The 25,069-nt window shown below is 41.6% G+C and overlaps 1 protein-coding gene across 2 annotated transcripts; it reads right to left on the bottom strand.

Annotated features, from left to right (window-relative positions):
- Window positions 1-10,559: 10,559 nt before the first annotated feature.
- LOC138951088 (uncharacterized) lies at window positions 10,560-24,722 on the bottom strand. Of its 2 annotated transcripts, XR_011450980.1 has the most exons (5): window positions 23,990-24,722; window positions 19,124-19,300; window positions 16,334-16,544; window positions 12,101-12,659; window positions 10,560-11,697 (listed from the first exon to the last, which is right to left on the bottom strand). XR_011450980.1 is itself a non-coding variant. In XM_070322751.1 (4 exons), the coding sequence occupies exons 1-4, from the start codon at window positions 24,170-24,172 to the stop codon at window positions 12,172-12,174; spliced, it is 1,059 nt and encodes a 352-aa protein (XP_070178852.1). In that variant the 5' UTR covers window positions 24,173-24,722; the 3' UTR covers window positions 12,098-12,171. The 2 variants fall into 2 exon arrangements, 1 of the variants encoding a protein (XP_070178852.1); XM_070322751.1 differs by lacking the exon at window positions 10,560-11,697 and having other exon boundaries at window positions 12,098-12,659.
- Window positions 24,723-25,069: the final 347 nt, after the last annotated feature.

The raw sequence follows: 25,069 nt of genomic DNA, 5'->3' as shown, positions 1-25,069 counted from the left end.
CCATCTTATCAAGTTGCAGATATTGCTAGTGGTCAGTGTGTTCCCAACACAAATGTGACAAAGGGGTGCTGGTTTTTGTTTTATTAGGTTGAACTTGAAGAATTTTGTAGTAATGAATGTTTTTGTTCACATCAATTTTGACTCGGTTTAAAGACTTTCATCTGGAATGTTCATAGATCAACCCATAAAAGTTTATCAAATTCCCTTACCAATAAATACACTTTAATTTTCCATGACCAGTGGCTGAACTTCTGTAACACTGACATTCAATTACAATAACATTAACATGCTTCCATTTGAAACTTCTCGGTCTTCATCGTGGATTGACGCCCTCCCAAAGTCTATAGTAATTGAAGCCCTCCGTCGCTTCGCTCTGTCGGGCTTCAATTAGCTTTTGTCGGGCGTCAATCCCCGATGAAGACTTCGAAGTTTCAAATGGAAGCATGTTAATCACTTAATGTGTAACTGAACAGGTGGGGGCCTCATCAGATCAAAAAGCTGTGTCTGGCAAGAACCGTAGTGAAGGCATTACATCCGCATCAAAGCGACGAAGGAAAGTGTCCATTCTAGCTCTGCCCTCTAAAGTCAAACAGCAGTAAGTCCACTCATAATAAAGCCAAAATGAAGTATTGCCAGTCATAATTATGATAATATGACTGGCAATACTTCATTTTGGCTTTGATTTTTGTTTGTTTGTTTGCTTAACGCCCAGCCGACCACGAAGGGCCATATCAGGGCGGTGCTGCTTTGACATATAACGTGCGCCACACACAAGACAGAAGTTGCAGCACAGGCTTCATGTCTCACCCAGTCACATTATTCTGACACCGGACCAACCAGGCCTAGCACTAACCCCATAATGCCAGACGCCAGGCGGAGCAGCCACTAGATTGCCAATTTTAAAGTCTTAGGTATGACCCGGCCGAGGTTCGAACCCACGACCTCCCGATCACGGGGCGGACGCCTTACCACTAGGCCAACCGTGCCGGTTTTTGGCTTTGAAGGGCAGGCTAAAGGTAGTCACTTTGATTAACTGGAAATAATTCATGCAAGTTTTTGTCTTAGCTTTTCTTACCTGAATTATTGCGTAAAGCCATGAGGACCACTCATCCTCCTACCTCTGGTGTAATGAGGGTAGTAGTCCATTTTTGCCGCAAGTATCTGGATAAAAAAAAGCATACACAATAAAATATTTTGTGTTGCCTCAACGTGCATGTCCACCCCCCCCCCCCCCCCCCATGTGACCATCTTATCAAGTTGCAGATATTGCTAGTGGTCAGTGTGTTCCCAACACAAATGTGACAAAGGGGTGCTGGTTTTTGTTTTATTAGGTTGAACTTGAAGAATTTTGTAGTAATGAATGTTTTTGTTCACATCAATTTTGACTCGGTTTAAAGACTTTCATCTGGAATGTTCATAGATCAACCCATAAAAGTTTATCAAATTCCCTTACCAATAAATACACTTTAATTTTCCATGACCAGTGGCTGAACTTCTGTAACACTGACATTCAATTACAATAACATTAACATGCTTCCATTTGAAACTTCTCGGTCTTCATCGTGGATTGACGCCCTCCCAAAGTCTATAGTAATTGAAGCCCTCCGTCGCTTCGCTCTGTCGGGCTTCAATTAGCTTTTGTCGGGCGTCAATCCCCGATGAAGACTTCGAAGTTTCAAATGGAAGCATGTTAATCACTTAATGTGTAACTGAACAGGTGGGGGCCTCATCAGATCAAAAAGCTGTGTCTGGCAAGAACCGTAGTGAAGGCATTACATCCGCATCAAAGCGACGAAGGAAAGTGTCCATTCTAGCTCTGCCCTCTAAAGTCAAACAGCAGTAAGTCCACTCATAATAAAGCCAAAATGAAGTATTGCCAGTCATAATTATGATAATATGACTGGCAATACTTCATTTTGGCTTTGATTTTTGTTTGTTTGTTTGCTTAACGCCCAGCCGACCACGAAGGGCCATATCAGGGCGGTGCTGCTTTGACATATAACGTGCGCCACACACAAGACAGAAGTTGCAGCACAGGCTTCATGTCTCACCCAGTCACATTATTCTGACACCGGACCAACCAGGCCTAGCACTAACCCCATAATGCCAGACGCCAGGCGGAGCAGCCACTAGATTGCCAATTTTAAAGTCTTAGGTATGACCCGGCCGAGGTTCGAACCCACGACCTCCCGATCACGGGGCGGACGCCTTACCACTAGGCCAACCGTGCCGGTTTTTGGCTTTGAAGGGCAGGCTAAAGGTAGTCACTTTGATTAACTGGAAATAATTCATGCAAGTTTTTGTCTTAGCTTTTCTTACCTGAATTATTGCGTAAAGCCATGAGGACCACTCATCCTCCTACCTCTGGTGTAATGAGGGTAGTAGTCCATTTTTGCCGCAAGTATCTGGATAAAAAAAAGCATACACAATAAAATATTTTGTGTTGCCTCAACGTGCATGTCCACCCCCCCCTCCCCCATGTGACCATCTTATCAAGTTGCAGATATTGCTAGTGGTCAGTGTGTTCCCAACACAAATGTGACAAAGGGGTGCTGGTTTTTGTTTTATTAGGTTGAACTTGAAGAATTTTGTAGTAATGAATGTTTTTGTTCACATCAATTTTGACTCGGTTTAAAGACTTTCATCTGGAATGTTCATAGATCAACCCATAAAAGTTTATCAAATTCCCTTACCAATAAATACACTTTAATTTTCCATGACCAGTGGCTGAACTTCTGTAACACTGACATTCAATTACAATAACATTAACATGCTTCCATTTGAAACTTCTCGGTCTTCATCGTGGATTGACGCCCTCCCAAAGTCTAAAGTAATTGAAGCCCTCCGTCGCTTCGCTCCGTCGGGCTTCAATTAGCTTTTGTCGGGCGTCAATCCCCGATGAAGACTTTGAAGTTTCAAATGGAAGCATGTTAATCACTTAATGTGTAACTGAACAGGTGGGGGCCTCATCAGATCAAAAAGCTGTGTCTGGCAAGAACCGTAGTGAAGGCATTACATCCGCATCAAAGCGACGAAGGAAAGTGTCCATTCTAGCTCTGCCCTCTAAAGTCAAACAGCAGTAAGTCCACTCATAATAAAGCCAAAATGAAGTATTGCCAGTCATAATTATGATATGACTGGCAATACTTCATTTTGGCTTTGATTTTTGTTTGTTTGTTTGCTTAACGCCCAGCCGACCACGAAGGGCCATATCAGGGCGGTGCTGCTTTGACATATAACGTGCGCCACACACAAGACAGAAGTTGCAGCACAGGCTTCATGTCTCACCCAGTCACATTATTCTGACACCGGACCAACCAGGCCTAGCACTAACCCCATAATGCCAGACGCCAGGCGGAGCAGCCACTAGATTGCCAATTTTAAAGTCTTAGGTATGACCCGGCCGAGGTTCGAACCCACGACCTCCCGATCACGGGGCGGACGCCTTACCACTAGGCCAACCGTGCCGGTTTTTGGCTTTGAAGGGCAGGCTAAAGGTAGTCACTTTGATTAACTGGAAATAATTCATGCAAGTTTTTGTCTTAGCTTTTCTTACCTGAATTATTGCGTAAAGCCATGAGGACCACTCATCCTCCTACCTCTGGTGTAATGAGGGTAGTAGTCCATTTTTGCCGCAAGTATCTGGATAAAAAAAAGCATACACAATAAAATATTTTGTGTTGCCTCAACGTGCATGTCCACCCCCCCCTCCCCCCCCATGTGACCATCTTATCAAGTTGCAGATATTGCTAGTGGTCAGTGTGTTCCCAACACAAATGTGACAAAGGGGTGCTGGTTTTTGTTTTATTAGGTTGAACTTGAAGAATTTTGTAGTAATGAATGTTTTTGTTCACATCAATTTTGACTCGGTTTAAAGACTTTCATCTGGAATGTTCATAGATCAACCCATAAAAGTTTATCAAATTCCCTTACCAATAAATACACTTTAATTTTCCATGACCAGTGGCTGAACTTCTGTAACACTGACATTCAATTACAATAACATTAACATGCTTCCATTTGAAACTTCTCGGTCTTCATCGTGGATTGACGCCCTCCCAAAGTCTATAGTAATTGAAGCCCTCCGTCGCTTCGCTCTGTCGGGCTTCAATTAGCTTTTGTCGGGCGTCAATCCCCGATGAAGACTTTGAAGTTTCAAATGGAAGCATGTTAATCACTTAATGTGTAACTGAACAGGTGGGGGCCTCATCAGATCAAAAAGCTGTGTCTGGCAAGAACCGTAGTGAAGGCATTACATCCGCATCAAAGCGACGAAGGAAAGTGTCCATTCTAGCTCTGCCCTCTAAAGTCAAACAGCAGTAAGTCCACTCATAATAAAGCCAAAATGAAGTATTGCCAGTCATAATTATGATATGACTGGCAATACTTCATTTTGGCTTTGATTTTTGTTTGTTTGTTTGCTTAACGCCCAGCCGACCACGAAGGGCCATATCAGGGCGGTGCTGCTTTGACATATAACGTGCGCCACACACAAGACAGAAGTTGCAGCACAGGCTTCATGTCTCACCCAGTCACATTATTCTGACACCGGACCAACCAGGCCTAGCACTAACCCCATAATGCCAGACGCCAGGCGGAGCAGCCACTAGATTGCCAATTTTAAAGTCTTAGGTATGACCCGGCCGAGGTTCGAACCCACGACCTCCCGATCACGGGGCGGACGCCTTACCACTAGGCCAACCGTGCCGGTTTTTGGCTTTGAAGGGCAGGCTAAAGGTAGTCACTTTGATTAACTGGAAATAATTCATGCAAGTTTTTGTCTTAGCTTTTCTTACCTGAATTATTGCGTAAAGCCATGAGGACCACTCATCCTCCTACCTCTGGTGTAATGAGGGTAGTAGTCCATTTTTGCCGCAAGTATCTGGATAAAAAAAAGCATACACAATAAAATATTTTGTGTTGCCTCAACGTGCATGTCCACCCCCCCCTCCCCCCCCCCATGTGACCATCTTATCAAGTTGCAGATATTGCTAGTGGTCAGTGTGTTCCCAACACAAATGTGACAAAGGGGTGCTGGTTTTTGTTTTATTAGGTTGAACTTGAAGAATTTTGTAGTAATGAATGTTTTTGTTCACATCAATTTTGACTCGGTTTAAAGACTTTCATCTGGAATGTTCATAGATCAACCCATAAAAGTTTATCAAATTCCCTTACCAATAAATACACTTTAATTTTCCATGACCAGTGGCTGAACTTCTGTAACACTGACATTCAATTACAATAACATTAACATGCTTCCATTTGAAACTTCTCGGTCTTCATCGTGGATTGACGCCCTCCCAAAGTCTATAGTAATTGAAGCCCTCCGTCGCTTCGCTCTGTCGGGCTTCAATTAGCTTTTGTCGGGCGTCAATCCCCGATGAAGACTTCGAAGTTTCAAATGGAAGCATGTTAATCACTTAATGTGTAACTGAACAGGTGGGGGCCTCATCAGATCAAAAAGCTGTGTCTGGCAAGAACCGTAGTGAAGGCATTACATCCGCATCAAAGCGACGAAGGAAAGTGTCCATTCTAGCTCTGCCCTCTAAAGTCAAACAGCAGTAAGTCCACTCATAATAAAGCCAAAATGAAGTATTGCCAGTCATAATTATGATAATATGACTGGCAATACTTCATTTTGGCTTTGATTTTTGTTTGTTTGTTTGCTTAACGCCCAGCCGACCACGAAGGGCCATATCAAGGCGGTGCTGCTTTGACATATAACGTGCGCCACACACAAGACAGAAGTCGCAGCACAGGCTTCATGTCTCACCCTGTCACATTATTCTGACACCGGACCAACCAGGCTTAGCACTAACCCCATAATGCCAGATGCCAGGCGGAGCAGCCACTAGATTGCCAATTTTAAAGTCTTAGGTATGACCCGGCCGGGGTTCGAACCCACGACCTCCCGATCATGGGGCGGACGCCTTACCACTAGGCCAACCGTGCCGGTTTTTGGCTTTGAAGGGCAGGCTAAAGGTAGTCACTTTGATTAACTGGAAATAAGTTTTTGTCTTAGCTTTTCTTACCTGAATTATTGCGTAAAGCCATGAGGACCACTCATCCTCCTACCTCTGGTGTAATGAGGGTAGTAGTCCATTTTTGCCGCAAGTATCTGGATAAAAAAAGCATACACAAAAAAATATTTTGCAGGGTTCCACATCACGTAAAATTGGAGGTATTATACCCTCTGACCCCCCCAAATCACGTACGAGACGCTCTTTGAAAGGGTGTCGGTAAGTAACAATTATTTTGCCAAGAGGTATAATAACATACGACTTGAAGGGAAAAAGGGTATGACTTTGATCGTTTTACAAACGGTACGACTGGTTATGCGACGCTCGAGGTTTTTTTGGGTGTTTTTTTTCGCGGGAGACTAATTTCGGAAAGCTTCACCGGCGATCTCGACACGTGTTTTACTGTCTCCGGGAAGTCGGCGCTGTCAGCGTGACCAGAGTTACTTCCCCTCCGCTATTTTCGGTTCTGTTGGTTCCGCGAAGACCGCGAGCGTGCAAGTTTGCAGACGATCAGTTTTGTCACTGACTTTGTGTTTGAAAAGGCCACGACCAAGAAAGCCTGTTGCAGTTGATCCAAAACAACGAACTTTGACGTTTGCATTTTTGCGATACCTGATTTTAGCATTTTTGGTGACATTCTCTTGACCATTCCAATCACTTCTGTACCCTGTGAGAGAGGCTTTAGTCAACAGAACCGGGGGAAGTCAAAGCTAAGGAACCGACTCTCAGTGGAGAGACTGGCCTAACAAAATGATGATTAAACACGTAGGCACTGACCTAAAGCGTGACATCACTGGAAGGGCGGCATTGCAAGTGCACGGAGCCATGAGGAAAACTAAGGAAATCTGTTGACAGTGGCTGTGACTTGCAAAACAAAACACCAAGACTTCACCCAAAGACTGAGTTACAGAGTAATAATTATTAGAGCCATACAGTTGCAACGCCCTTTCAATGATGCCACGCTTTAGTGTGTTGAAACTTAGATTGAACTGTTGTTGTGGAGAGACACAGTCACAAGTGTGTTGCAGATGTGAATTTCAACAGGCACTTGATAGGTGTGTTGTTAATTTGTAACCAACAACTGAACAGGCAAATAATTTCAAACTTATTGATACTCATAATAATATTCTTGTTGTTGTGGAACTGAACTGACTTTTCATAGCATTACCCTGAATTTTGGGGGAAAATAACTGTGGCACTGCACTGGTAAACTCATAATTGTCAGTTGGTGGCTGGGTTCTGGGTTATTAATAAAAGTTTACTGTTCAGAATTTCAAGCCAGTTTACTTGTTCGTTTTGTGAAAGCTCTCAGCCTCTGACTAGTGTTTTGATACCCCGGTAATTGCTGTAAATGTTTAAGTGTTATCATAGACCTGTATTAGATAAATGGTGTTATTCACTTATTGTAATGCTACAAGCAAGAATTTACACATATGACATTTCCCAATGGTCATAAATTATTTCCTTTATTCAAAGCACTCTCAAATTGACAATGCAATCTGCACACATTGACATCATGCATATATATATATGCAAGAACCTGGTAAAACAGCAAAGCAATACACAGAGTCGCCGACAACATGCCATACCCTTTGATCAATCAGGAAAGGGTATGAAAACCCTTTACTTTTATGGTGAAAGGGTATGAATACCCTTGACCTCAGAGCCTGTGTGGAACCCTGATTTTGTGTTGCCTCAACGTGCATGTCCACCCCCCCCCCCCCCCCCATGTAACCATCTTATCAAGTTGCAGATATTGCTAGTGGTCAGTGTGTTCCCAACACAAATGTGACAAAGGGGTGCTGGTTTTTGTTTTATTCGGTTGAACTTGAAGAATTTTGTAGTAATGAATGTTTTTGTTCACATCAATTTTGACTCGGTTTAAAGACTTTCATCTGGAATGTTCATAGATCAACCCATAAAAGTTTATCAAATTCCCTTACCAATAAATACACTTTAATTTTCCATGACCAGTGGCTGAACTTCTGTAACACTGACATTATAGTGACAGTCAGTGTCACTGACAAGTCAGCGTCCCTGTCAGCATGCAGCAGCACTCGCTGCACTGTGACCTGAGAGTGAGAAACTATACTCTATAGACCCAAATGAAACACAGCACTCTGAACGTTTTCACACGACATATTTTACTCGAATTTGCAAATGTGTTCTTCGGGTTGGTAGACTAAACGCTTACAATTAAGCTTACATCGAAAGAAATCGATGCGCAGAAAGTTCACCTTCGTCGCTTCGACAATGTTCAGAATCAGAGCACTCAGCACTGACTCGACTGAGTTGTGGAGAGAGCGATGTGGAAAGTAAAAATCAGGCTTATGATCAGCATTGTATTTCAAATTACTTACGTATATATTTTACATTGCAAAACAATCAAATAAAGTCATCAAAAGTTGTTTACCAGCAGAGCACATCAGAAAAAATGGCGTCCTTTCACATCTCCGATGAGGGCGGCAGGTCAAATTTCGTCTGACTGTGGTCGAACCATTTGAAGATCAATGGATCCGTGATGGCTCATAGTGTGAATTGTGTATCTTTTCACAAAAGACAAGTTTCGCAAAACGAGAAGAAGCACGAATGGGATACGTATTTCATTATTTCGAGTAAAACAAAATTCCCACAAATCTCATTTTTTTTACAAGGAACACTCTCAGATAAAAATATATTTGACAATTTATCATAGTTGCCCTAATGACCCCATTTTCCAAAGGTCAACATAAGTCTCAAAATTACTTTTTGATTTTTTTCCTAAACGGTAAATCCCAAATTGATGCCATTTACAGACAAGACACTTTGGGCACTGTCTTCTCATAGCGCATAGGGTCGATGCTGTCAGTCCAATGGGATTGCAGAAAAGGGGCCAAACCTTAGGTCGACCGATTTTCGGTCGACCTAAATCGAAAGTGTTGTAAAATGGGGGCCTTAGGGCGACAATTGGTCGACCTAAGGAGGCTTTAGGATTTATATATATATATATATATATATATATATATATATATATATATATATATATATATATATATATATATATATAATAAACACACACACGCTTACACACACACGCTAAACAAGGAAACAAAGAAATTTAGCGAGTATAAACAGATCAAATGTTTCTGGAAACACAATTAACAAATACACAAAATGCATACAACAAACAAATTCAAACAGATTCAATTTTGAAAACAATCAAAAACCAATGATACAAAATATTCACACACAAATGTCACACTATCAAATTTTAGGCTAAAGGCGCAAAATGTGAATTAATGTTTGCTTGTATATATAGCTTTATTGATTGCAAAAAAGTCTTACCGAGAGTAAAAGAGAGAAAAAAAAGAAAATGTAATTGAGTTAAAATACAAATAAAATAAAATGGAGTAAACAAACAAACAAACAATGGCAAATAATAATAAAATGAGACATGTTACGGTTGTTGTTTTTTCCCTCACAAAACAGGTCAAAATCTAAACAAGAAATACAGTCAGAAAAGTGAAATAAAACTACAAAAAGAGACCATAGAGTATACAGTCAAAGCCAGATATTCTCTACAACTTTGGCAGTGGGAAAGATAGTGACAGAACTACAACCCTTCTTTTTATATTTAGTCAAGCTTTGACTAAATATTTTAACATCGAGGGGGAATCGAAACGAGGGTCGTGGTGTATGTGCGTGTGTGCGTGCGTGTGTGCGTGCGTGTGTGCGTGTGTGTGTGTGTGTGTAGAGCGATTCAGACTAAACTACTGGACCGATCTTTATGAAATTTGACATGAGAGTTCCTGGGTATGATATCCCCATACGTTTTTTTCATTTTTTTGATAAATGTCTTTGATGACGTCATATCCGGCTTTTCGTGAAAGTTGAGGCGGCACTGTCACGCCCTCATTTTTCAACCAAATTGGTTGAAATTTTTGTCAAGTAATGTTCGACGAAGCCCGGACTTCGGTATTGCATTTCAGCTTGGTGGCTTAAAAATTAGTTAATGACTTTGGTCATTAAAAATCTGAAAATTGTAAAAAAAATATTTTTTTTTAAAAACGATCCAAATTTACATTCATCTTATTCTCCATCATTTGCTGATTCCAAAAACATATAAATATGTTATATTTGGATTAAAAACACGCTCTGAAAATTAAATATATAAAAATTAATATGAAAATTAAATTTTCGAAATCAATTTAAAAACACTTTCATCTTATTCCTTGTCGGTTCCTGATTCCAAAAACATATAGATATGATATGTTTGGATTAAAAACACGCTCAGAAAGTTAAAACAAAGAGAGGTACAGAAAAGCGTGCTATCCTTCTGAGCGCAACTGCTACCCCGCTCTTCTTGTCAATTTCACTGTCTTTGCCGTGAGCGGGTGACTGACGATGCTACGAGTATGCGGTCTTGCTGCGTTGCATTGCGTTCAGTTTCATTCTGTGAGTTCGACAGCTACTTGACTAAATGTTGTATTTTCGCCTTACGCGACTTGTTTATATTTAGTCAAGTTTTGACTAAATATTTTAACATCGAGGGGGAATCGAAACGAGGGTCGTGGTGTATGTGTGTCTGTCTGTCTGTGCGTGTGTGTGTGTGTGTGTGTGTAGAGCGATTCAGACTAAACTACTGGACCGATCTTTATGAAATTTGACATGAGAGTTCCTGGGTATGAAATCCCCGAACGTTTTTTTTAATGTTGTTGATAAATGTCTTTGATGACGTCATATCCGGCTTTTCGTGAAAGTTGAGGCGGCACTGTCACGCCCTCATTTTTCAACCAAATTGGTTGAAATTTTGGTCAAGTAATCTTCGACGAAGCCCGGACTTCGGTATTGCATTTCAGCTTGGTGGCTTACAAATTAATTAATGACTTTGGTCATTAAAAATCTGAAAATTGTAAAAAAAATATACATAATTTATAAAACGATCCAAATTTACGTTCATCTTATTCTCCATCATATTCTGATTCCAAAAACATATAAATATGTTATATTCGGATTAAAAACAAGCTCTGAAAATTAAATATATAAAAATTATTATCAAAATTAAATTGTCCAAATCAATTTAAAAACACTTTCATCTTATTCCTTGTCAGTTCCTGATTCCAAAAACATATAGATATGATATGTTTGGATTAAAAACACGCTCAGAAAGTTAAAACAAAGAGAGGTAGAGAAAAGCGTGCTATCCTTCTTAGCGCAACTACTACCCCGCTCTTCTTGTCAATTTCACTGCCTTTGGCTGCCATGAGCGGTGGACTGACGATGCTACGAGTATACGGTCTTGCTGAAAAATGGCATTGCGTTCAGTTTCATTCTGTGAGTTCGACAGCTACTTGACTAAATGTTGTATTTTCGCCTTACGCGACTTGTTTTTACATTATACTCAACATCAATGACCTTTCCCTATGATTTATAATAGTATCTCCAGTTACAGATCAACCAAAGCAGCAAATAAAACTGTGTCTTCTGTATCACATAGCGAGCGAATAATAGGAAATAGTTAAAGCCAGATATTTCCTACAAACATGGCACTGGGAAAGATAGTGACAGTAGTTGAATCCTTTACTGCGGACTTCCTGGCAGCCACTGGTCTGAGGATTTAGCACGGCCATCAACATCGAACGCAGAAGAAGAAGAAGAAGTTGAACCCTAATTCATTCATAAATTCAACACCACAGGCCTTTCCCTGTCTTCTTCTGTCTTCTTCTGCGTTCGTGGGCTGAAACTCCCACGTACACTCGTGTTTTTTGCACGAGTGGAATTTTACGTGTATGACCGTTTTTACCCCGCCATTAAGGCAGCCATACGCCGCTTTCGGAGGAAGCATGCTGGATATTTTCGTGTTTCTATAACCCACCGAACTCTGACATGGATTACAGGATCTTTTCCGTGCGCACTTGGTCTTGTGCTTGCGTGTACACACGAAGGGGGATAAGCCACTGGCAGGTCTGCACATAAGTTGACCTGGGAGATCGGAAAAATCTCCACACTTAACCCACCAGGCGGCCGCGACCGGGATTCGAACCCTCGACCTTCCGATTAAGAGGCCGACGTCTTACCACCCCGCCACAGCGCCCGTCGGCCTTTCCCTGTGATTCAGAATTGTCCCAAGTTACAGATCAACCACCGCAACAAACAGTTTATTCTGCATCAACTAGCGACCAGAGGAAACACGCAAGGCGAGATACTCGCTACAACCGCGGCACTCAGAAAAAATGTTGCAGTAATACAAACTTAGATTACACACTAACCAACAAAGGGAACCTCTGCATCGTCTCTCCAGCACACTGTCACCAGCTGTGGTGGTGGTTGTTGTTAGTGTACTTGTCTTCGTCGTTGTCGTGGTTGCGGTAGTCGTAGGCTTGGTAGCTTGAGTCGTCGTCGTGGTTGCTGGCGTAGTGGATGTCGTTGGTGTTGTTGGCCGTTTTGTGGTGGGTTGTTGGTGTGGTTGTTGTGTGGTAGTTGTGGTCGTAGACGCGTTGTTCGCAGACGACAGAGCGCAAGAAGCAGGGTAGCCTGAAAGCGGTGATGTCACAGGTACGTCATCCCTGATGACGATGTCGGCGCATGCGTAGAACTCTTCCTGCTTCTCACCGCAGCCGAGGCAGCAACGTCCATCTTGGAAACAGCCCCAGTGTTGGCCTGTGCAACGATTCAAATAGCAAATTTAAAGTTGTGGTGCGTTGGAAATGTGAAGCTTTGTTGCGTATATATATGCAACCGCCTCGTTCGCCTCACTGTAGCAGATCTGTGGCCGAGGTCTTGTCGGTAGCGCAAAAACGTTAGGTTACGCATGGAGTTACGAACACGTTAAGCCTACGTATTCCGTAGCTCCGCAAATGCGTAACTTCGTGGTCACGGCCAAGGAAGTCTTTTAGTCTCGGCGATACGGAGAATTCTTCCTTTTTGTGTACTTTACGTCAAGATGTTGTGTTTGATTACGTAATATAGTATTCGTTTTGTTCTTTATCACGTTGTCGAAGCTGGAGCTCGAAAGCACCGCGGCGGACATTTTAGTGAAGTTGAAATCCACACCTTGCTAGAAAAAAAGAAGCAAAGCAATGAGGATCTGTTCAGTCGCGTAAAGCGATATCAAAACATTAAGTCAATACGTCAGGTTGAAACTTAAAAGATCAGCATTAAAAACCAGCCATCACCGAGACTAAATGTCTAACGGCCAACACAAAAGCACAAGGGCGGGGAGTTAGCTCGGTGGGTAGCGGAAGTCGTGGCTAGCAGAAGACGGAAACGGGTCACGCTCTGCTCCGCGAAGCATGCGAACTAAGTACCTATTGTCTTTAATTGTGAGCACATTTTGATAGTAAACATGTCATACCTTTATATTTTTGGATTCAGGAAATGATACAAAATGAAAAAAAAAAATTTTAGATCGATAACTCACATTTTATTTGTAATCACAATTTTGCCTAATTAACATATTTTCATTAATTTTAAGTACATTTTCAGAGTAAACATGGCAAATGTATATATGTTTGGATTTAAGAGATAATAAAGAATAAGATGGAATCATTTGTGGTTCGATTACTCACATTTTCATTTGTATTAAATAGTTTAGATTTTTAATCACGAAACTCATTAACTAAGGTTTAGGCTTCGAAACTGAAATGCAATCCCATAGTCCGGGCTTTTTCGAAGATTGCTTGGCCAAAATTTCAATCACTTTGGTTGTAAAATGAGGGTGTGACAGCGCCGCCTCAACTTTCACAAAAAGCCAGATATGACGTCATCAAAGACAATAACCCCAAAAATTGAAAAACATGTCTTGGGATATCACAATTAGGAACTCTCATGAAAAGTTTCATTAAAATAAGTCGAGTAGTTTTTTTTATACCGCTCTACACACACACACACACACACACACACACACACACACACACACACACACACACACACACACACACACACACACACACACACACACACACACACACACACACACACATACACCACGACCCTCCTCTCGATTCCCCGTACATGTTAAAACATTTCGTCAAAACTTGACTAAATGTAAAAAGTGGGTAGCGCGACTCTGTTGAGGTTAACCGAGGTTTAGCAGCCCGAACTTTCTTCAGGAAATTCCCCTTAGACAATGACATATGTATAGGTTACAACACGAGTGGTTTTTTATATGGCTTGTATTTCAGTCAAGACCCAGCGGATGAATATCATCGGGAGACACGAGCCTCTGGCGAGTGGCTCTCGATTGATATTCCCGCTGGGTCTTGACTGAAATACAAGCCATGTAAAAAAAACACGATTGTTGTAATCTGTATATCCCATTCTACCATCAAACACAAAGTGTAGACTACTAGCGGCACTGTTGCGATCTGTGGACTGTAAAACAGTGGTGCCAGCGAGACTTGGCCCTTTTGCAACCTTAAACTAAGTGACCGTCGCTGAAAAAAATAAAACGAATGAGTGCATCGATAAGTACGCGGTAACACTACTTTCAGACCATTTAAAAGCTTTAAGTAAAGGTTCATAAGTTGCAAGAAAGTAATGAAGTCGTATAGAAATTAATTTAGTTGAAGCGCACAATTCTTTTGTTTTGCGTTTCAGGTCGGCAGAACGGGCGAAACGGGTTTGGGACCCATTTGGCTTACTCGATTCAGAATCGATTCCACGTTGTTTTTCTCGAACGTGTTATTATACAATTAGGCTTATTGACAGAGAAGCAAATTTTAGGGAACAAATATGTAGGTTTAGATTTAACCATTTGCTCCCTATTTGAAATGTATCTACGTGATAAACTGTTTTGCGAGTGTGTTTGCATGAATGAACCTAAACTGGTATGGGTGTGAGGAAAATGGGACCGACTTGGTGAAGTCGCGAATTGCTGACACGTCTGTCACCGCCGATTGATTGCATTTTGAAGGAATATGACTGGATTACGGAAAAATGCACACATGTTAAGTTCTTGGATACCTTCATCGCCAATGTGGACTTACTGCAGAGCCAGGCAAAAGAGTAGACTTTCTCGCAAAATACGTGAAACAGCCGATGTTTGATACGAAGCGAAGCCACCCCAAACCATGCAGTACGGACGCTTCTCGGTCCCGCTACGCATGACACAAGACCAGTGTTGTTGCTTTGAGTTTGACTCACAAACTCGAAACTGTCATTTAAAACATGAGCCAAAAGTGTATTGATTGTGTGATTAGTCTATGTGACAGGGCTTCTATTATCTGTGCTCCCTAGCTTCTGTCAGTTCCCACACCGACACTGTGACAGACTCTCACGAACAGTCGTCTGCTTCGATGCAAGGGAGGGTACTCGTTTTTTTGTTTTGGTTTGTAGCCATGGGCATTGTGATAGTGTTCGACTGTTTAAACTAGTGTTATGCACGGGTTAATAAAACTGAGGATAGAACTCTTTAGCAGCAAAACAATTAAGAGTGTATTACAATCTATTTGTTTGGCGCAAGGTCAAAGGTCGGGAGGAAAGTAGTTCTTTGCCCAAATCGGAATCTGCACTATCATATATTTTTTGGAGTCCATGATGTATTTATTGAGCTATAAAAATACAACATATATACCCATACTGAAGTAACAGAGACAAAGAAGGGAGGTCATGGGATATATATATTTATCCTACATACGTGAGAAAGACACTCGTGAGATAATAATCGTTCAAATCACACGTGTGCATATCATGTAAATGAAGTCATGTCAAGCAAGTCTGCCAGGGACCTGTTTTTCCACTGCTTATGATGCCAAAGTCACCGAGACAAACGTCATTATAGAAAAAAAACCAATTGCGCTCGCTAATTACCTTCGATGAATTTTTAGAACTAACACGTCACGCCACACCTTCAGAGTGACGTTTCTTTGCTTTGACGTAACAGATTGCACGAGGCTTTAGAAGAGATCGAGGTTTCAGCATACTGGGAGAAGGAACAAGCGTTGGGTTCAAGCAAAAAGAGAATCAAATAACAACAACAAAATACATAAAAAAGAAGAGAGAGGAAAAAATAAAGAGAGGAGAGAAAGAGAAGAGATGAGAGAGAAAAGAGGGGAAAAAAAAAAAAAAAAGGTTCCAAAACAAGCGTCTTCAATTTAGCTGCCTCGACTGTAGGACATTTTCAGTAAGATACACGTAAGTACAGTATGTAGGATAAACAGAATATTACATTGCTTGCTGTTTCGTACCAGATTTACACTCGTTGCTTTTTCAAATAGTGAACAACTCGCTTTCGCTCGCAGTTCAACATTTAAAAAAAAACCTCGTGTAAATCTGGTACGACAAAGCAAGCCATGTAGTATTCTCTATATACCAAATACATATCAGTCTCTTACCAGCACGGTACTTCCACTGAAAGAAGCACTTCTCGCAAGTCAGTCCTACTGGAAGCTTGACCTTGAACTTGTAAATGCCGTTGCAAAAGTCAGCTTCCTTGACCTTGGTGGCGCCATTCTCAAGGTGAAGGACGTTCTGTTGCAGACAGTCTTCCGTTGCGTCTGGGGAGTCCAGGTTGTCTCGGTTACACAGACGAAAGATATGGTAACCCTGAAAAAAAGGTAAGCGTGGCTGATTGTTGTGAATAACGAAATGTGAATAACATTGAAACAATATAGAAAATGTGTAAATCAAGAACTTGGCAAGCTGCAAAAGGGGTCGGCAGAGAGCAGACGGAAACTGGTATAAAAAAAATAAAACAAGAGGCGAAGCCTTCAAGGCTCACGTAAGAAATCGACAAACAGTAACACAAACTCAATCACTCCGTCACACATACACACACACACACACACACACACACACACACACACACACACACACACACACACACACACACACACACACACACACAGTAAGCATAGGTGACACTGTGCAAGAAAACGAGACACTAGATCTAGATCTGTCTGTCTGCAAGTAGCCTACTTATACACGACTGCCAACTAGTCTCGGCCCGCTCAAAATAACAATGACCGAGACATTCCTTCGCGTGACGTCTAACCCTCTTACGCCATAATGTGACGTCTTCAAATGACGAAATGTTAAAGTTTCTACCACAGACATACACACGCACGCACGCACGCACGCACATACGCACGCACGCACAGACAGACAAAGTTTATCATCGCATAGGCTACACTTACGTGAGCCAACAATGACAAAACAAAAAACCCAAGTGAAAATCAACAAACACACACGAAATACAAGAAACGAACAAAAAAACAGACGAAACAAAAGAAAAATACACAAATAGCAGAAATGAAAAAAAGCAGAAATCGTTAAAACTTCAACGAATACACTGGCCAACAAAATTGTTAAAGCAACGACAACGACTATACACAACAAAAGTATCTACAAAATATACAGGAGGAAACTAGAAAACTTATAACCACAACAAGTATGGGTTGACAGATAAAGGGGAAATTGACAAGTACATTCAAATAAAAGAAGAAGCGACACATTGAGTATGTACAGTCCCCGACGAAAGAAACGCAACTCGTTCGCGCCCACTGTTGCGAGTGATTTTTCGTCATGTTCAAATTGTCGTAAAATATGAACCAGATAAGGTAAATCAAAAAGAAAAACAGATTCGTAGAAGATATTTTATGGGCTCTACGATAAATGCATAGTATTTAATCGTTTTTATTTTTTACTTGTTCATAAATTGTGTTATACAGGGTAGGGGTCAAGCGAATCGTGATTGCAGGCAAACGTGTCTCTTCAACATGCTACAAAAATCGTAAAAATGCATATATCTTAACAAGGTAAAGACATTTTTGGAGAAAATTCATTTCTCAACAACACCATTTTATTAGAATTATTCGAGTTGCGTTTCTTTCGCCGGGGACTGTACAGCACATACACCCCATCAACAAGATGTAAAAAAGAAACACTACAAGAAATTGGAAAAACTACAACAACAAATAAACACGGAGTACATAAATGAATAAACGAATGAACGAATAAATAAATGAATGAATGAATCAATCAATCAATCAATCAATCAATCAATCAATCAGTTAAAGGCACAGTAAGCCTCCCGTAAACCATCACAGAGCTCCCCGAGCGTCTACATACAGTACAAGCATACTTCCATTTGAACGCTCACCGAACGGGAACATCCTGGCTGCTTTCTGTCGAGCGTGAGACATTTTCCAAGAATTTATTTTCGTGGACTTGGCCCTGAAGAACAATGGCGCCTCGTTTTTGCGCTAGACCTAACTTTTAAAATCTAAATAATAAATTGACAGCTTGTTACACAAACATTCTTTAATCATAAAAGAATTCGTTTTTCATCAAGACAAGATCAGAACAATTCGAAGTTGTGAAAGTTTAAAAAAAAGAAAAGCCCGGAAGCAGGGTCACGCAAGGGTCGTAGCAGACGACGGTTTTATCAGTGCAAATCGCCGTTCCTCTCAACAGTCAAAAGCCATCGCTAGAGTTCTTGTGAACCACAGCCGTTGTTTCGTGCATAAAAAACGTGCTATTGTAGATAAGCTCACGTCGAGTCGCATTCAAATGACTAACTATGACGACTGCATTGTGAAAAGGGAAAACTGGATCACACGGGTTCACGATGGCTCAGGGGTAAGATAAACCACGCAAAAATAAATTCTTTGAAAATTGTTCGCTCTTTACGGAGGGCACCTAGGATATTCTCAATTGGTGAGTGTTTAAATGAAAGGGTGTTTGTACTGTGTGTAAAAGCCTGACCGTATCTGTGATGGTTTACGGGAGGCTTACTCTGCCTTTAATCAATTCATCAATCAATCAATCGATCAATCAATCAATCAATCAATCAATCAATCAATCACTCAATCACTCAATCACTCAGTCAGTCAGTCAATAAATAAACAAACAAATATATAAATAAAATACACACAAAAATAAACAAACATAATCACAACAGCAAAACTATAAAAAAAAATACACCAGAAGAATTAGAAGTAAAACAAAATTTTAAAAAAGGGAAAAAGGCAAAATAAGAAGGGTAGTAGCAACGTGCATGCAACTGAGGTCAACAAAAACAAAACAACAAAAAAACAAAAAAAAAGTACAAGAATATAAAATAAAATAAATAGATAAAAGACTACCCAGACGACAAGCAAGACCTGTTTGCAGTGTAACCTCACCCTATGTCCAGTAGTCTGACGTATGATGACCTCCACGGTCTGTCCCATGGCGTACACCTTGTTGACCGGGTCCACACCTTTAACGTAGCGTCCATCCGGGTGTTCGTAACTTCTGGGTGTCTCGTCCCACGGGTCTCCACACACACCGCACTTCCCGCCGTTCACATCCCACTGGTGCTGTGATGGTAATGATAAAAAAGTATATCCTACATGTGTGAGAGAGACCACTCTTGAGATCAATCAATCAATCAATCAATCAATGAGTCTTATATCGCGCATATTCCGTGGGTACAGTTCTAGGCGCTCTGCAGTGATGCCGTGTGAGATGACATTTTATACGGCCAGTAGATTGCAGCCATTTCGGCGCATATTTACCTTTCACGGCCTATTATTCCAAGTCACACGGGTATAGGTAGACAATTATTAACTGTGCCTAAGCAATTTTGCCAGGAAAGACCCTTTTGTCAATCGTGGGATCTTTAACGTGCACACCCAATGTAGTGTACACGGGGGGAGGTTCGGACACCGAAGAGAGTCTGCACACAAAGTTGACTCTGTGAAATAAATTTCCGCCGAACCTTGGATCGAACTCACGCTGACAGCGGCCAACTGAATACAAATCCAGCGCGCTACCAACTGAGCTATATCCCCGCCCAATATCGTTCCCTTTATTAGTGTGTATATCATGTAAATGAGGTCGTGTCAAAGGAGTATGACAGCGACCTCATTTTTCCACTGCTTGTTGCTTTTTTAAATATCGAAAAGCTCGCTTTTGCTCGAATTTCAGTATTCTGGGTGTCTGGTCCCACGGGTCTCCACACACACCGCACTTCCCTCCGTTCACATCCCACTGGTGCTGTGATCAAGGTAAGGTAAGGTAAGGTAAGATAAGGTAAGGTAAGGTAAGGTAAGGTAAGGTCAGGTCAGGTCAAGTCAAGTCAAGTCAAGTCAAGTTCAAGTTAGTATTCATAAGTCTGACGAATTGAACCTTTAAAAGTTCAAGGAACATTTGCTGTTCTGTAATTTATAAATACCTGCAATGATTTGCCCAAAACCGCTCCGAAACTATGCCAAGAAATTAAATGAATTTTAATCAGTAAGCGGTTTGCTTCTACCACTCTCCTGTGTCAGGAATCCGGACTTCCGTTCGTCATCATATGTTATTTATTCCTCATAAATGACCATTCGTCAAAGCAGATTTAAACCGTTGGATTGAGGAAGTAACAATTATAGTCTAGCAAACGCATGCACATCCCGTGCCGTACAAGACGTACAAAGGCTAAAACGCTTCGCATAACATGAACAAACACTCTGTCCGGTGGAGAATATCACGGTCTGAAAAGACTATCAAACACAGCATTTAGATTTGAAAAACAGAACACTCAAACACTAATTCTAAGACCTAACTCTATTCAACACCCAAAACGAACTCTGCAGCTCTCGGCTCAATTTCAAATCAGTATCTTCAGCAACAGCGAAGGAAATACAAGTTTCACTTAGGGGCGAAATGTATGACGAAATGACAGTCTGGAATTCCCACTCAAAACACAGCCGGTTTCAAATTGAGTAACTCAAAGCTCAAGCGAGTGTTTTGCTGTCACCCCGACACAATGATAAAAATGAATGTGCAACAAAAAAATTGTTTAGTTTTCGACCCTTCCAAGAGGGTTAATCAAGCAGAAGGCAAGCGCATTCAAAAGCCGCTCGCAGTGCGCTTCGCGGACGCTTTTCCGCACTGACCCAAAACACGGCTTTTTCTGATGCGCACCGTGAGCGCTTCGATGCGCTTTGCCTTGGGCAACTGGTCTCTCGTTAGAACCCACACCAATAGCGAGGACATGGTTTCAAAGCTAGCGCACTACCAATTGAGTTATCTCCCCGCCACGGTTGGCTTCGTGATAGATTTACGAAAGAGGTGTATGATTTAGGCAGAATTTTCAAAGATGATAAGGGGAGGTTATCGCAACAAAATAAAGCTATTGCTTCCTCGTTACTGCAACTTATTTTGACTCGTTGACGGAACAGAGTGGCCGCTTTTTGTTTGATATTTCCCAGTAAAAGACTGTACTGAAATGGCACACCTATTCTTCTTCTTTTTCTTCTTCTTCTTCTTCTTCTTCTTCTTCTTCTTCTTCTTCTTCAGCGTTCCAGAATTGTCTGGTTACGTGTGAGCTCGTTTGCCCATTTGGGTTCCCCACACTATACTCTGAGAGCATAGTCAGCTCACTCCGCTTTCGTTGAGTAGGCATGCTGGGTATTTTCGTGTTTCCATAACCCACCGAACTCCGACATGGATTACAGGATCTTTTCCGTGCGCACTTGATCTTGTGCTTGCGTGTACACACGAAGGGGGTTAAGTCACTAGCAGGTCTGCACATAAGTTGACCTGGGAGATCGAACAAATCTCCACTCTTAACCCACCAGGCGGCAGCGACCGGGTTTCGAACTCACGACCTCCCGATTAGGAGGCCGACGTCTTACCGCCACGCCACTGCGCCCGTCGCACACCTATTCAACAACTCGAGTATGATCTATATGTTCCAATTGCTTTATTTTGCTGATGCCAGTTTACAAGACACTTAGTTATGTCAGTACCCCACCGCCCCCACACCCCCCCTCCCCACTCCCTCAAACAACTGTTTCTTTATCATAAGACTGCCAACATTTAAAAAAAAACACCTAACTGAAGGTAATTCACGTTATGGTCATACAATCTGGGGTTGTTTTTTTGTTGTTGTTTTTTTAGATAAAAGAACAAAAACAAATGAAATAGAAAACTAAATTGTTGGAAAGACGCAAACTGAAGCTAGTTCACGTTATGGTCATACCATTTTTTTATTTTTTTTTTATTTATTTTTTTAAATTTTTTTAGATAATAGAACGAAAACAAATGAAATAGAAAACGAAACTGTTGGAAAGACGTTTTACGTAACAACACTTTTAAGGCCCACCCCGCGCCACGGAGGAAAAATCCGCCTCTCCGTCTCATATCTGGTCAAGCTTTACAAGGGATAAGACCATCCCTCCACTTGGTCACATACCGACAGTAAACAGCCTGGGTGTTACAAGGGTTAAGACCATCCCTCCACTTGGTCACATACCAACACTGAACAGCCTGGGTGTTACACGGGATAAGACCATCCCTCCACTTGGTCACATACCAACAGTAAACAGCCTGGGTGTTACAAGGGATAAGACCATCCCTCCACTTGGTCACATACCAACAGTAAACAGCCTGGGTGTTACACGGGATAAGACCATCCCTCCACTTGGTCACATACCAACAATAAACAGCCTGGGTGTTACACGGGATAAGACCATCCCTCCACTTGGTCACATACCAACAATAAACAGCCTGGGTGTTACACGGGATAAGACCATCCCTCCACTTGGTCACATACCAACAGTAAACAGCCTGGGTGTTACACGGGATAAGACCATCCCTCCACTTGGTCACATACCAACAATAAACAGCCTGGGTGTTACACGGGATAAGACCATCCCTCCACTTGGTCACATACCAACACTGAACAGCCTGGGTGTTACACGGGATAAGACCATCCCTCCACTTGGTCACATACCAACAGTAAACAGCCTGGGTGTTACACGGGATAAGACCATCCCTCCACTTGGTCACATACCAACACTGAACAGCCTGGGTGTTACAAGGGATAAGACCATCCCTCCACTTGGTCACATACCAACAGTAAACAGCCTGGGTGCTCTCAGTGCTACCAATTTTAATCAGCAAGCAGTTTCCCGTCAAAGGGAAATAACCTTCTCAGTTGGTGGCAGTGAGAATGGTTATTTCCCTTTGACCAACGGGGGTGTGCCTCTATAAGTCCTTGTATAATTTTAATCCACCAATAACTCCCTAACCGTGTGTTTGACTGGTCCCAATTTTTGTAAGGACCGTCTCAGGAATGTATAGAACCTGTTCACCAAGTGTGGTGACGATCGGTCCGTTCATTCTTGAGATCTACTTGCGAACACAAACACACAAACAAACACACAAACAAACACACAAACAAACACATCGAGTGAAACCTATACACACCCCTATACCGGGGGTGTAATAATTGTGTATTTTTTTCGGAAATTAATTCATCAAATAATTCCAACTCACCACAAAAAGAAATTTAGGGTGTTGATTGTTGGAATGTGACTAAGTGGAGGGCTGGTCTTATCCCGGTGAGGTGAACTGTTTTGGAGGCGGAGTGGGCCTATAATAATGGAAGGGCGCTGGTTCTGTGCGACGCTTAGTTTTCGAGATAGGTGTGACTGACGAAGAACAGGACGTCACATTCCAAATAAGCACGACTATGTTGCAGGTGGAAGCCGCTGAGATTGCATTTCTTCGGGAGGTTTCCGCAAAAATAGATATTACACGATTTGCGCGAAACAGTTGAGAAGCAGACGATCTCTGAGATCTCTGTTCGTCTCGTGATAACGTTATTTTGTATGATAACGATTCACTTGTAAACTAAAGTATACAATTTGGTGTGTCAGTGGTAAATGGAAATAGAAATGTGTAATACAGACAAAGCAAACAAATAAACGTGTTTTCTCGTGAAAGTGTTGCGCTGTGCGGGTGTTTGGGTGGCCACGTGATGTACACAAAGCAAAGTGCGGGACGGACTCTGCTCTGGGCTGTAACAATGGCAAGTTCAAAGCACAAAAAAAATGATTTCGTTATGCGGGCAGCCACGGGGGATGTATGTATTTTTCAAATGGTTGTAAAATAAGTCTTGTATTTATCACCGTACTCAGGCCCTGTTATTTTTTTCGTCACACCTAAAACCGTTATTTCTTGTGAGCGACGCAGCATTATAAATGAACTCGACCAACACATCATCATCTACTTACCGCTATGGCGCCACAGTAGAGAGCGTTGTCGTCATAGTTCCGGGGTATGTTGCTGTACCCGACTCTGATTGCTGACTGTCTGGACGGAGGTTCCAACATGTACCCGTGACCTCGCACTCTACCCGACATCGTTGCCATGGCGATGAAGAAGCTGACCAAAAGTGTAGTCGTTCTACCCGCCATTTTGACCGTTGTTACTTAACCTTGTAGGTTATTGTTTTCCTTGTAATTTTTGTTGTTCTCCTTCTGTCTCTTTCTATGTTTGTTTGTTGGTTTTTCTTAACGCTTGTTTTGCCTTAACTACTGCGGTAGGTGTTTCTTGTTCAACACCAAATCCAACAAGACATATCAGCAACTCATTTTACGTGAAATGTTTATGGGTGTAATTTTACAAATTTTACCTGTTTTCCTTTTCCAAAACTCCAAAGGTTCTCAATCCAATTTGTGGTGTTTTTTCTGAATTCAAAAGTCCCTTGGTGTACACGTATCCCTGTATGCAAGGTGTCTTTAAAACGGCAAGTTGATTTGTAGTTCCTCGCTAGGCTTTTCAAAACGATGGTTGGGTAGTTATTATCTTAATCGTCTTATTCCTATTCGAGACCGAATGAAGTTTGTTTCTGTTCTCAGTTCCTCGAAAAGATAAGTCACATAGATGTGTTCAGCAGTGATGTAACCTGGATTTCAGTTCAGACAAATGTACCGTACACGGATTAAGACAATCTATTCGTCTCCATGTACTCAGCGGAATGCTCAGTTGAGTTGATGCTGCTCAGTATTTATATGTTTTCCCCTGCGTGTCATTTTACCCATTTTACCCATGGATGCTATTTACAAGACATTCGTTCCCGGAGTTCCCGTCCGTATTTTAACGGTTACTTCCTGGGTTTTTCAATTGTCCAGCAAGACGTTACATTATAGGACTCGACGCATGTCTTTTAAAGTACATCATGACACCTTTGAAAATGTTAGTTTCAATTAGTGTCTCTATTTTGACGGCTACACAAAGACAGGACGATAATAAAAAAGATGGTAGTAAGGAAACACATTTTCAAAAGAATATAGCGATAACATTTGAAATTA

The sequence above is a fragment of the Littorina saxatilis genome, linkage group LG16, assembly GCF_037325665.1.
Source record: "Littorina saxatilis isolate snail1 linkage group LG16, US_GU_Lsax_2.0, whole genome shotgun sequence".
Classification (NCBI taxonomy): Eukaryota; Metazoa; Mollusca; class Gastropoda; order Littorinimorpha; family Littorinidae; genus Littorina; species Littorina saxatilis.
This window is presented reverse-complemented; position numbering and strand designations above follow the sequence as displayed.